This window comes from Oncorhynchus mykiss, chromosome 5 (genome assembly GCF_057628025.1).
Source record: "Oncorhynchus mykiss isolate SJ-2025 chromosome 5, ASM5762802v1, whole genome shotgun sequence".
NCBI classification, from domain to species: domain Eukaryota; kingdom Metazoa; phylum Chordata; class Actinopteri; order Salmoniformes; family Salmonidae; genus Oncorhynchus; species Oncorhynchus mykiss.
Genome location: NC_143026.1, coordinates 39,814,390 through 39,827,883, shown reverse-complemented (window position 1 = coordinate 39,827,883; position 13,494 = coordinate 39,814,390). Strand labels below are relative to the sequence as shown.

The 13,494-nt window shown below is 41.6% G+C and overlaps 1 protein-coding gene and 3 non-coding genes across 6 annotated transcripts; all 4 read right to left on the bottom strand.

Annotated features, from left to right (window-relative positions):
* Positions 1-3,976: 3,976 nt before the first annotated feature.
* rpl17 (ribosomal protein L17) lies at positions 3,977-8,628 on the bottom strand. Of its 3 annotated transcripts, none has more exons than XM_021601278.3 (7): positions 8,500-8,628; positions 7,911-7,960; positions 7,623-7,663; positions 7,187-7,321; positions 6,642-6,740; positions 4,429-4,620; positions 3,977-4,055 (listed from the first exon to the last, which is right to left on the bottom strand). In XM_021601278.3, the coding sequence occupies exons 2-7, from the start codon at positions 7,948-7,950 to the stop codon at positions 4,008-4,010; spliced, it is 555 nt and encodes a 184-aa protein (XP_021456953.1). In that variant the 5' UTR covers positions 7,951-7,960; positions 8,500-8,628; the 3' UTR covers positions 3,977-4,007.
* LOC118964758 (small nucleolar RNA SNORD58) lies at positions 4,149-4,218 on the bottom strand. The gene has a single exon (XR_005051951.1). It is a non-coding gene; the product is annotated as a small nucleolar RNA SNORD58 (small nucleolar RNA).
* On the bottom strand, positions 6,854-6,923 carry LOC118964757 (small nucleolar RNA SNORD58). The gene has a single exon (XR_005051950.1). It is a non-coding gene; the product is annotated as a small nucleolar RNA SNORD58 (small nucleolar RNA).
* Positions 7,745-7,814, bottom strand: LOC118964759 (small nucleolar RNA SNORD58). The gene has a single exon (XR_005051952.1). It is a non-coding gene; the product is annotated as a small nucleolar RNA SNORD58 (small nucleolar RNA).
* Positions 8,629-13,494: the final 4,866 nt, after the last annotated feature.

Below are 13,494 nucleotides of genomic sequence, written 5' to 3'. Positions count from 1 at the left end.
GTAAAAAACGGAGATGCAAAAACGAAACTTATGCAAGGGAAGCTTTTAATAAGTGACATCTATAACTCATATTTCTAGGGGAATTTGGTCAGTTGGCCAAAATGTTACATATTGTAGCTTAAGGAAAATGTATATTTCTCATGATTAGCTCATAGAAAAAGTGGCAAAAAATGTGACATTAAAATGCATTTCTATAGCTTCCAAAATATTTTTCACAATGGAGTGCCAACATGGCTGCAGGTGGCTTCAGAACAGCGCCCTGTCAGCCATCTACTATACACTGCTCAAAAAAAATAAAAGGAACTCTAAAATAACACATCCTAGATCTGAATAAATGAAATATTCTTATTAAATACTTTTTTCTTTACATAGTTGAATGTGCTGACAACAAAATCACAAAAATTATCAATGGAAATCAAATTTATCAACTCATGGAGGTCTGGATTTGGAGTGACACTCAAAATTAAAGTGGAAAACCACTCTACAGGCTGATCCAACTTTGATGTAATGTCCTTAAAACAAGTCAAAATGAGGCTCAGTCGTGTGTGTGGCCTCCACATGCCTGTATGACCTCCCTACAACGCCTGGGCATGCTCCTGATGAGGTGGCAGATGGTCTCCTGAGGGATCTCCTCCCAGACCTGGACTAAAGCATCCGCCAACTCCTGGACAGTCTGTGGTGCAACGTGGCGTTGGTGGATGGAGCGAGACATGATGTCCCAGATGTGCTGAGGATCTCATCTCGGTACCTAATGGCAGTCAGGCTACCTCTGGCGAGCACATGGAGGGCTGTGCGGCCCCCCAAAGAAATGCCACCCCACATCATGACTGACCCACCGCCAAACCGGTCATGCTGGAGGATGTTGCAGGCAGCAGAACGTTCTCCACGGCGTCTCCAGACTCTGTCATGTGCTCAGTGTGAACCTGCTTTCTGGGCGCCAGTGGCGAATTTGCCAATCTTGGTGTTCTCTGGCAAATGCCAAATGTCCTGCACGGTGTTGGGCTGTTAAGCCCGACCCCCACCTGTGGACGTCGGGCCCTCATACCACCCTTATGGAGTCTGTTTCTGACCGTTTGAGCAGACACATGCACATTTGTGGCCTGCTGGAGGTCATTTTGCAGGGCTCCTCCTTGCACAAAGGCAGAGGTAGCGGTCCTGCTGCAGGGTTGTTGCCCTCCTCCACGTCTCCTGATGTACTGGCCTGTCTCCTGGTAGCGCCTCCATGCTCTGGACACTACGCTGACAGACACAGCAAACCTTCTTGCCACAGTTCGCATTGATGTGCCATCCTGGATGAGCTGCACTACCTGAGCCATTTGTGTGCTACCACTAGAGTGAAACATCAGCCAGGAAGCATAGAAACTGAGAAGTGGTCTGTGGTTGCCACCTGCAGAACCACTTCTTTATTGGGGGTGTCTTGCTAATTGCCTATAATTTCCACCTGTTGTCTATTCCATTTGCACAACAGCATGTGAAATGTGTCAATCAGTGTTGCTTCCTAAGTGGACAGTTTGATTTCACAGAAGTGTGATTGACTTGGAGTTACATTGTGTTGTTTAAGTGTTCCCTTTATTTTTTTGAGCAGTGTATATATAGCATTCGGAAAGTACTCTGACCCCTTGACTTGTTCCAAATTCAGAGACTTGTCCGGAAGCCACTCCTGTGTTGTCTTGGCTGTGTGCTTAGGGTTGTTGTCCTGTTGGAAGGTGAACCTTCACCCCCAGTTGGAGGTCCTGAGCACTCTGGAGCGACCTTTTATCAAGGATCTCTCTGTACTTTGCTCCCTCCATCTTTCCCTCGATCCTGACTAGTCTCCCGGTCCCTGAAAAACATCCCCACAGCATAATGCTGCCACCACCAAATTCATTAGGCCCTGATCTATAGATTTCCCATGACAGAGCAGCCAATCAGAATACGTTTTTCCCCACAAAAAGTTTATTACGACAAAAATACTCCTTAGCATCCCCCTTCCCCCAACGACCCTGCAGGTGAAGCCGTATGTGGAGGTCCTGGGCTTAAGTGGTTACAAGTGGTCTGCGGTTGCAAAGCCGGTTGGATATACTGTCAAATTCTCTAAAACGACATTGGAGGCGGCTTATGGTAAAGAAATTAACATTACATTCTCTGGCAACAGCTCCGTTGGACATTCCTGATATCGGCATGCCAATTGCACACTCCCTCAAAACTTGAGACATCTTTGGCAGTATTCCACTTTAGAGTGGCTTTTAATTGTCCCCAGCACAAGGTGCACCTGTGTAATGATCATGCTGTTTAATCAGCATCTTTATATGCCACACCTGTCAAGTAGATGGTTTATCTTGCAAAGGAGAAATACTCACTGTTTCAGCTCATGAAAATGAGACCAACACTTTACGTGTTGTTTATTTTTGTTCATTTAAATAAATCATTGGTGTAGACTCATTTCCAAGTCAATGGATTAAAGGCCAATTCTGCCAATATCCTCATTCATCAACTCCAGCACCAAACCAGTATCTACACGTGAACAGAGCTTTTCTATGATCTGTGGTTAAAAAGGATCAGGTCCTTCAACAATGCTTGTCTTACATCACAGGGTAAGATTAGAAGTATATTTTCATAACCTGCAACAACTTTAGACCCCACATCACCTTAAATCAGTATTTGACAATCATTTTCCCCCTCAATTTTCACCTAAAATTACAAACCCAAATCGAACTGCCTGTAGCTCAGAACCTGAAGCAAGGATATGCATATTCTTGATAGCATTTGAAAGGAAACACTTAAGTTTGTGGAAATATTAAATGAATGTAGGAGAATAACACACATTGGACCTGGTATAAGATAAAACAAAAAAACATGCATTTTCTATTTGTTGTTCCATCTTTGAAATGCAAATGCCAGGCGCAATTTAGATTTTGGCCACTAGACAACAGCACTGTATTTGCAAAGTTTTAGACTAATCTAATGAACCATTGCATTACTGTTCAAAATGTATCAAGTCCCCCCAAATGTGCCAAATTGGTTAATTGATACATTTAAGTACAAAACTTTAGAGAACATACAAATATGATAATACATTTTGTGTTTATACTCTCAGTAATGTCATAAATGATGGCTAATTAGCTTCCCTACAGAAAATTCACCAACCTTGAGTTAGATGGGGGGGCAGACACAGCATGGGTTCAAACTGTAGAACCCAGTTCCTACATTTTAATATAAAAATGTATTTTATCAAACAAAACTGTGCTACATTTTATCTCTGGTACCCTCAGGATGACAAATCAGAGCAAGATGACTTGAGTACATTATTTACCTTCAGAGGCGAATGCATCAAACCAGTTGCCGTAATAAAAGTTGTGCACTCTCCTCAAACAATAGCATGGTATTTTTTCACTGTACTAGCTACTGTAAATTGGACAGTGCAGTTGGATTAACAAGAATTTAAGCTTTCTGCCCATATAAGACCGTCCAGCGGGGGGAGGGGCGGCTGGAGATCACGTAGAGGTTAAAATGTTTAAACTTTTGATGTCGTCAAGTATAAATGTTTAACACGTTTTTTCTATTTAAAATAAACACCTTCCCACTGATGTTCTAGAAATAATGAAAATGAGGTTGAAATGTCATGTGCACTAATCTGAAATGTAATCCTCATAGCACATTGTGGCCTAGCACTTCCATTTTTACATACATCCATTTGCCCCTCATATGAAAGACAGCATTGGAGTCACAAGTGCCAACAGTTTGATTTTACAATGTCCATACTGATGTGAATAATAGATATCTCTTTAAGCCAGAATATGATTAGTTCAGCACGTGTCATTTCAGTAAGTAGCCCAAATAACCTGTCTCACCTGCAACGTTTTAACAGCATTGCCCTTAGTCATGAATCATGTATCCTATCTATTTGGAGCCTTTAGATGGATTAAAGCCAACTTTACATGAGGTGTAGGGATTTCATAATACTTATGAAGAAGCATGAAAAGACAGACATATTCCATTTTGGTAAGAATGGTTCCATTTAATTTACATTACTCCCGTGCCATGAGTTTCTGCTTCTTCAGCTTCTTCTGAGAAACCTGCAGGACAAAGAGATTGTATTAGGCCACCATACTGATTCTGATAATACCCTCATGGGGACAGAATGATGTAGACTTAAATGCAAATGTGTGGTTGCTCAGCCCCATTCATATTTATTTTCATGGGTAATCCAAAGGTGTCCTAAGAAAGTCATCATTGCAACCATTTCAAACACACTTATGTGAAAGGTCTGATAAGATTTTACGAGTAATGCCAGAAGGATAGTAAACTCTTTCGTTCCAGTCTACAGAGCTCTTGTTCAAGAGTTTGTACCTTCTAATCACACTGCTTTTACATGGGAAATATGGGGATGAGTGCATATTTTCAGGAAGATACCAAGCAGTCTTCTGCAAAATGCGTTGGCATGCGTACCTTTTTCTTAGTAGCGACTTCCTCCTCTGGTTTGGGAACGATCTGCTCCTTCTCTGTGAGGATCATCTCAATGTGGCAAGGGGAGCTCATGTAGGGGTTGATGCGACCGTGGGCACGGTATGTGCGTCTGCGCATCTTGGGGGCCTTGTTGACCTGGATGTGCTCGATCACCAGGGAGTCTACATCCAGACCCTGTCAGAATAGAGCACAGATTAAACTGGTAAGCAAGTCAAATAATCCACATACATGGATGGCCAGTTGTCTGTGGGATACAGTACTTAACTGACACTTGTGGGAATTGGCCTATAAGTATAGAGCTAAATTACAATGTTTCTTACAAAATAAATACGAAAAGTACATGCAAAGTAAAGATTTGAGAATATTTGCATAAAATTCTGTCGCCAATTAGATAGGAACCTAGCTTATGAAGTACTTTGAGCTATCCTAGCTGTGCCGTTGAACTAGGAAAGTTTGGAAAGTATTGAGACCCCTTCACGAGTTCCAAATGTGTTACATTACAGCCTTATTCTAAAATTGATTCAATTGCACCCCCTCAAATCGACACACAATAGCCCATAATGACAAAGCAAAAACAGGTGACATTTTTGCAAACTAATTAAAAATAAAACTGAAATATCACATTTAAATTAGTCAGACCCTTCACTCAGTACTTTGCTGAAATACCTTTGGCAGCAATTACAGCCTCGAGCCTTCTTGGGTATGACGCTACAAGCGTGGCACATATGTATTTGGGAGTTTCTCCCATTCTCTCAAGCTGTCAGGTCGGATGGGGAGCGTTGCTGCACAGTTATTTTCAGGTCTCTCCAAAAATGTTTGGTCGGGTTCAAGTCCGGGTTCTGGCTGGGCCACTCAAGGACCTTGAGAGACTTGTCCCGAAGCCATTCCTGCATTGTCTTGGCTGTGTGCTTAGGGGATTGTCCTGTTGGAAGGTGAACCTTAACCTGCTCCAGAGCACTCAGACTGGGGTATTCATCAGGGTTCTCTATGCACTTTGCTCCGTTCATCTTGCCCCACAATCCTGACTAGTCTCCCAGTCCTTGCCACTGAAAAACATCCCCACAACACGATGCTGCGACCATGCTTCACCGTAGAGATAGAACTGGCCAGGTGATGAGCGGTGCCTGGTTTCCTCCAGACGTGACGCTTGGCATTCAGGCCAAAGAGATCAATTTTGGTCTGGCCAGTCTACCATAAAGGTTTGATTGTTGGAGTGCTGCAGAAATGGTTGTCCTCCTAGAAGGTCCTCCCATCTCCACAGAGGAACTCTGGAGCTCTATCAGTGACCATCAGGTTCTTGGTCAGCCCCCCCCCCCCTCGATTGGACAGGTGGCCAGCTCTAGGAAGAGTATCGGTGGTTACAAACTTCTTATTTTGGTACCCTTCCCAAGATCTGTGCCTCGACACAATCCTCAACTGTGGGACCTTGTATAGACAGGTGTGCCTTTCCAAATCATGTCCAATCAACTGAATTTACCACAGGTGGACTCCAATCAAGTTGTAGAAACATCGAGGATGATCAATGAAAACAGGATGCACACCTGCGCATGCGCATGTATCGCATGTCACTGTACAGCCACTACGTTCCAATTTAGGGGAGTATCAACACACAAATCTAATTCTTTACACTCATACAAATGTTGAAAATGGCAAAGCTAGAATCCTTAATTACTACATCAATTTTAGGATGAATAATATGTACTTATTGATTCAGGAAGAAAATATTTTCTAAATGCCTCATGAGCTTAATTCAACTGCTGTACCTAATCAGAACCCAGAATAAGCTTGTAATGGTCCAATGTTTGAAAAAGTATATTAAACAAATACTAAAGCCTCAAAACATGGTTGAAACCAATGCTTATATCATGGATGTCAGTCCATGCATTCAAAGCTCTCGCTTTGAATTTGAGAGGGTTAACATTTCAGGCCCATCCTGCAGCTTTTGACCAAAACAATCTTCTCGATGAAGGATTCCAGCTTTAAATTATATTGTTCATACAAGCATCACGGTGGCTTAGATGTCCCTTTTCATGGTTAATACAAAGGTGTCCCAAATGGTCATCGTTGCAATCATGAATTGTGCCCATTTCACAGTTTGAACCCCAACAAGCTTGGTAGCATCATACTTTTCACAAATCTCTCCACTACAGGCATGACACAATAAGAGGCAGGCCCAACAAAAATACCAACATTACCTTAAGCTCCGCGTTGCTCTCAGCGTTCTTCAGCATGTGGAGAAGGAACTCTGCACTCTTCTTGGGCCAGCGGCCCTGTGTCCAGTCAAACTGCTTGGCCTGCAGAGGAACAGTTGGGTCAGTCGTGTGCATACAACACTGGGCCAGAATAGGTGCCCTCATTTCTGGTCAACATCGGGGAAAATGTATGTAGACATAAGCGCAAATGTGTGGTTGCTCAGCCTCGTTCATATTTATTTTCATGGGTAATCCAAAGGTGTCCTAAGAAAGTCATCATTGCAACCATTTCATACAGACATGCATTAAAACCATAAGTGCAAGGTCTGATAAGCCAGAAAGATTTTAAATCATTTTGTGCCCCTCTCCAAAGCCCATGTTGAACAAATGTATTATTATTTTATTTTTTTGGGATCCCTTTCATACCTGCTAATCCCAATACTTTACATAGGAAATATAATAAAGCGTAAACATTGTCAGAAGATAACCAACCAAAGTCCCCTATACATATTTCAATTAAGGCTAGAGTAAATGTAATTGGCGTTTACCTGGGCACACCTGCTGACACCCCCATTGTAGCGACGGAAGGGAACACACTGGTGCTTGATGGTAACATCCTTCAGGTACTTGGTGGCTTTGCGGATGTGCATGCCTTTGATGGTCTGAGCTGTCTCACGGGTGTTCTGATGGGAAACAAACAAGAAGCATTACTATAGTAGCTAGCTATATCAATAACAGATTGTTATAACTGTCTTGATAGGCATGAATGCAAAATTGCTCAGTTATTTGTTAGATATTGTCACATTTGATTCCAAAGGTCTCCAATGTTGTCATCATAGCAAAGCATCATACCTTTCAGCCTGCACACATTTGACTACCAATTCATATCAACCAACAGCAACTAACTCCCACACGGATACAACTACAGTGGACAAAATGTCTGAAGGCAACTTCTCATGTGAATCAGAAAAGAGAACACCTTACCTTGAAGTGAACCCGGAGATTTGAGCCCCTCGACTTGCATGCTTCAGAAGAAAATACAGCAATGATCAGTAAGGTCACAAGACAGAAATAACCTTACATGGTGAATAAACCATTTATGTGTGGTTGCTCAGCCTCGTTCATATTTCTTTTCATGGGTAATCTAAAGGTGTCCTAAGAAAGTCATCATTACAACCATGGTTAAGTCTGATAAGCTAGCTAATTTAGCTAGTTAACTTGCATTAGCGAGCTAATGAATAAATCCAGGGCAACAATCACACCGGTACTCACACTTAGTCGGGTTCTCGGGGTCGAGCGAGTAGCGGACCATTTTCAGAGATCTGCAAAAGATAAACGGGTTGTTAACTAGCCAACTAAAACTAGTCGGAGAACGTGTTAGTGTGTTGCTTGACTGAGAAACAAGTCAGACACCTTGGAGGATGCGCTACGTGTTAGTTGATAGCTAGCAAACATTAAACCAACCCAAGACATCGAGCAAATCACATACGACTACATCACTGGGACTATGCTAGTAGTAGACAATAGACCTGATCGGACAGCTCAGAGCCTCCGCTCTTTTCTGTCCATAAGAAACAATTGGATTAGTGGAAGAGGCACTATGTATTTCATCAAGACTCATTCGTAGGGCCGGGGACGACATCATGGTCATGGTTTCGTTAGCAATGCTAAAAGTGGCTGGAGGCCAAGCATATCACAAATATGACTTTTGGTGAAAATAGCCACCGATACACAATTAGACGCCGGCGTTTCTAAGTAGTGGTTTAAATACATGTAAATTGAACGTTTAAGAGTCGGGATGCCATAGATATTAAAGCGATTACATGGATTCTCGGCCGCAGATGTGTATCGGCTCACTTACTTTCTAAGGCCGCGGAAGGGAAGAGGTAGAAAGAAGCATTCTGGGAGTGGAAATCGTAAATGTCGTCTCGCGAGATATTCAGAGATCTTTGAAAGAGATTAGGTGTTCTTCTTTGGTGTAATTTCTGACAGGCATTTATTCCAATAGAAAGAGTTTACCGCCACCTTTTGTATTACAAAGATATTGCATTCTCATTTTGAACAAGCACTGTGAAACGTTTATGAACTGGATGCACTGGCGGACATTTGTCAGAAGAGGCCTCACATCATCAAGGGGCCTCATGATCTGGGCATCAAAAAAATAAATAAATAAGGGTCACGGGGCCCGTCTGAAGGTAAACCAATACCGGGTTGAAAAATGAATGGAATTGAATAGTTTCAACTGTTCTGTCTGCGGCTATGGAACCCTGACCTGTTCACTGGACGTGCTAACTGTCCCAGACCTGCTGTTTTCAACTCTCTGGAGACAGCAGGAGCGGTAGAGATACTCTTAATGATCGGCTTTGAAAAGCCAACTGACATTTGCTCCTGAGGTGCTGACTTGCTCCACCCTCGACAACCACTGTGATTATTATTATTTGACCATGCTGGTCATTTATGAACATTTGAACATCTTGGCCATGTTCTGTTATAATCTCCACCCGGCACAGCCAGAAGAGGACTGGCCACCCCTCATAGCCTGGTTCGTCTCTAGGTTTCTTCCTAGGTTTTGGCCTTTCTAGGGAGTTTTTCCTAGCCACCGTGTTACATTGTTTGGGGTTTTAGGCTGGGTTTCTGTACAGCACTTTGAGATATCAGCTGATGTAAGAAGGGCTATATAAATACATTTGATTTGATTTGATTTGATTTGAATAGGGAATTTCCACGTAAAAAGTTATCAAATCAAATCAAATGTTATTGGTCACATACACATGGTTAGCAGATGTTAATGCAAGTGTAGCGAAATGCTTGTGCTTCTAGTTCCAACCATGCAGTAATATCTAACAAGTAATCAAACAATTTCACAACAACTAACTTTTACACACAAGTGTAAAGGAATGCATAAGAATATGTACACATAAATATATGGATGAGCGATGGCCGAACAGCATAGGCAAGATGCAGTAGATGGTATAGAGTATATTACAGTATATACATATACTGGGGCGGCAGGGTAGCCTAGTGGTTAGAGCATTGGACTAGTAGTCGGAAGGTTGCAAGTTCAAACCCCTGAGCTGACAAGGTACTAAGGGGTAAGGCCAAATGATTCATAAAATACATATGATTTTATATTTACAGGTATTGCTAAATTATCCTTGGTATAAAAATCTTAAAACAATTCCACATGTTACATGCCATGTTGTGTTGTTGCCATGTGTTGTTGCCATGTGTTGCTGCCATGTGTTGTTGCCATGTGTTGCTGCCATGCTATGTTGTTGTCTTAGGTCTTTCTTTATGTAATATTGTGTTGTCTCTTGTCGTGTTTTGTCCTATATTTTTATTGAATTTATTAAAAAAAATGAATCCCAGACCCCGCCCCCGCAGGAGGCCTTTTGCCTTTTAGTAGGCCGTCATTGTTAACAAGAATTTGTTCTTAACTGACTTGCCTAGTTAAATAAAGTTTAAATAAGATCACATAAAATAGTAGAAAATCCAGACCTTGGCCCTTAGACTCTAGGGGGATACAATACGCATTTCTTTAGTAAAAAGACAGGTGCTGCTGATAATACTGCCATTGTCATCGAGGCAGAGTACATATATGTGTAGCCCATGTACGTGATGCTATCTGGCCCAAAATTTTTTATGTCATACTCTTTCTGGCCAGACAGCTTCAGATACATGGGCTACATACTGTATAGTAAGACAGAGGGGCGCTGCTACACTCGCTCGGATGCTTTCTCCAGTGAGATAGTTTCAGCCACTTGCGAATTGAAGGAAAGTTGGCAAGTGCACAATGCACAGTGCACTGTTCGGATGCTGGAATTATTTTGGATGAACGTGCAAGGGTAACTTACTTTTTTAAGTGATTTGTTTGACAATCAGATGAAAACATCATGACTGGTTCTGTTCATGGCACATTAAAAGGTAATACATTATTATAGTTAAATTACGTCTTTACTTTCAATCCTCTGCCTGAGCCCTCCAAATCACTAAGTCGCCCCCTGACTAGATGGGCTCAAAGAGCAGGAAAATGATGTTCTCTGATTATTTCAAGTACAGTACCACCATCAACAGAGACATTATTGTCTCCCACGATTAAATCGGGGAGGGGACTGTGCATCTGTCTCCGTCCGTTAGTGCATTTGTACATTAGTCGCACATGATATCTCAGACTGCACTGGCCAGATTTTGACGAAACTTTTGTGAATAATGGGTCTTGCCATAGAGATCCAGCATTTACTGAAATACACTGATTGGCCAGATGGTGGTACTATAACAAGATATTTAAAATTATTTGAAAGGTCACGCCCCTCACCCCGTTTGACCTAAAGTCATGAAATTCAATACATAGCCCCCTCTCCTCACAAGGAAAAAATTTGCCTCAGTGAGCCATAAGGTCCGCCATGATGGATTTTTATTTTGTAAAAAACACTTAAACGCTACTCTTCTGGCACCAAATAATCGATAATCTAAACTTGATTATGTGGCATCTATGGACAAAGATCTCTCAACGCAATATTTTACAGACTTGTACCTAAAACAACATATTGACCAATAAACATTCCAGTTGGCGTGGTCTGGCACATAAATGCATATAAATCAGTCAAGGATATTCGTGTTGTCAACAGAATTGGTACGCATCTTGTAAACACTGTCAAGACTCAGTACATGACAGAACATTAATATCGACCACACAGTGGCGCTATAATGGGCACATGTTAATATCGCTTGATCTGTTTGACTCAGAGTGCTGAAATTTGGCACACATTCTCAGGGTTACAAGTCTAGCTATCCCATGTGATATATCAAACACCACTGGCCCAATTTTGATGACACTTGGGTGAATGATGCGTCTTGCCAAGGGAATCCATCACTTAGACAATGACACTGATTGGCCCAAGGGGGGTGCTGCATCATTCGTGGGGGGACGAATGATGCAACAGATTTACTTTTGCCTTTAAAAATATATATTTTGGTTTCTGTTTTTCAGTCAAAGCAGTTCAGGACCCCTGTCTAAATCAATATAAGCATAAAGGCCTGATGGGACCAATAGTCTAGTATTTTGATGGGTTCATATACTGTAAGTAATTCAATGATTAACCCCCACGATGAAATCGGGGAGGTAACTGTGCATCTGTCTCCGTTCTTTAGTACGTTTGTATGTTAGTCACGTGATATCTCAGACAGCACTATCTGGATTTTGACGAAACTTGGGTGAATGATGTATCTTGCCATAGAGATCTGGCATTTACTAAATTCCACTGATTAGTACAAGGCGGGGGCTATAAGGTGGGAGGCTGCATCATTCGTGGGGGACAACATGCCCTGTTTTTCATAAACCTCAAATTTCTCTAACTACCTTTATATGTATTTAATATAAGCTCATGTTTTTGTACTGGAGTTTTTTTGCAGTGGTGTCAAGTACTTAAGTAAAAATACTTCAAAGTACTATTTTAGTAGTTTTTTTATATTATTTATATTTTTGAGAACTTTTACTTTTAATCCACCACATCCCTAAAGAAAATAATGTACTTTTTACTCCCATACATTTTCCCTGACACTCAAAAGTACTTGTTTCATTTTGAATGCTGGGGTTCCCGAGTGGTGCAGTGGTCTAAGGCACTACATCCCAGTGCAAGAGGTGCCACTACAGTTAATGGTTCAAATCCAAGCTCTATCACATCTGGCTGTGATTGGGAGTCCCATAGTGCACAATTGGCTCAGCATTGTTTGAGTTTGGCCCGGGGTAGGCTGTCATTGTAAATAAGAATTTGTTCTTAACTGACTTGCCTAGTTAAATAAAGGTTCAAATAAAAATGCTTCATGATGTTGGAGTGTGCCCCTGGATTTCTGTTAAAAAAACTAGAACATTGTGCTGTCTGGTTTGCTTAATTTAAGGAATTTGAAATTCTTTAGACTTTTACTCAAGTATGACAATGACAACCACTGAGTTTTTGGGACCTCTCATCTCTACCTCAAATGATTAGGTGTGCTGCTGAGGTCTGTTTTATCACTAGAGGGGCTAACCATTCAAATTCTTGTAGGAGTCTCTGATTTTGTGGTGCTGTTACCTTGGCAAATAGTCAACATTGGACCAACTGTGACATAAGTAACTGATATACAAGAGAGCTCCTTTTAATCAGAAAGTGCTGTGAACTAGTCTGTGAAATTCAGATTGTAAAATAGATGGTCTATGCAGAATGTCATATTTTTCCCCTTGATTCTAGACTGTCTCGATCACCTATATGATTCCAGCGCATATGTTGTGTGGAATACCTCACCTTAGCAGCACAATATCCTGTATCTCACCCCCTCTTCTCTTGTTGCCCTGGCTTGAACATTATTGATCTCTGACCTGATCAGTCTGCAGTGGAGGTGCCCCCTCTAAGTAGATCTAATCTAGATTATAGATTAAGAGGTTCAAAAATGGCAGGTCATCTTTTTTTTTTTTTACTCTAGTCAATCTAATCGGTGTAATATCCTTGAGTTCTGGCCTGGACTGGGAGTCCAGGTCAGGAACGTGACCTCAGCTATTTAAACTGGGAGTGTGTAGTTGGCGGAGATGAGAGTGGTCATTCAATATAATATATGCCATTTTAGTAGACACTTTTATTCAAAAGCGACGTAGTTGTGCACTTGAAAATATTGGGTAATCCTGGGAACTGAACCCACTATCACGGCGTTGCAACTAAGCGCCCATGCTCTACTGCTAGAGCAGTTTTACTAAGAGAGAGCATACAGAAACTACACTCCTGACTTTAATCAAACGTGATATACAGTGCTGGGAGACCGTTTGCTGCCATCAGTCATAACTCTATGCAAAGTCATTTAAACACAGCGACCAATAGCAAAGTAT

Excerpts from the sequence above, each read along its gene's own strand:
- rpl17 (XM_021601278.3), bottom strand. The coding sequence starts at position 7,950 with ATGGTCCGCTACTCGCTCGACCCCGAGAACCCGACTAAGT. Across the intron at positions 7,664-7,910 it reads CCCCGAGAACCCGACTAAGT|CATGCAAGTCGAGGGGCTCA; the intron begins GTGAGTACCGGT and ends TTTCTTCTGAAG. Across the intron at positions 6,741-7,186 it reads GTGTCAGCAGGTGTGCCCAG|GCCAAGCAGTTTGACTGGAC; the intron begins GTAAACGCCAAT and ends GTTCCTCTGCAG.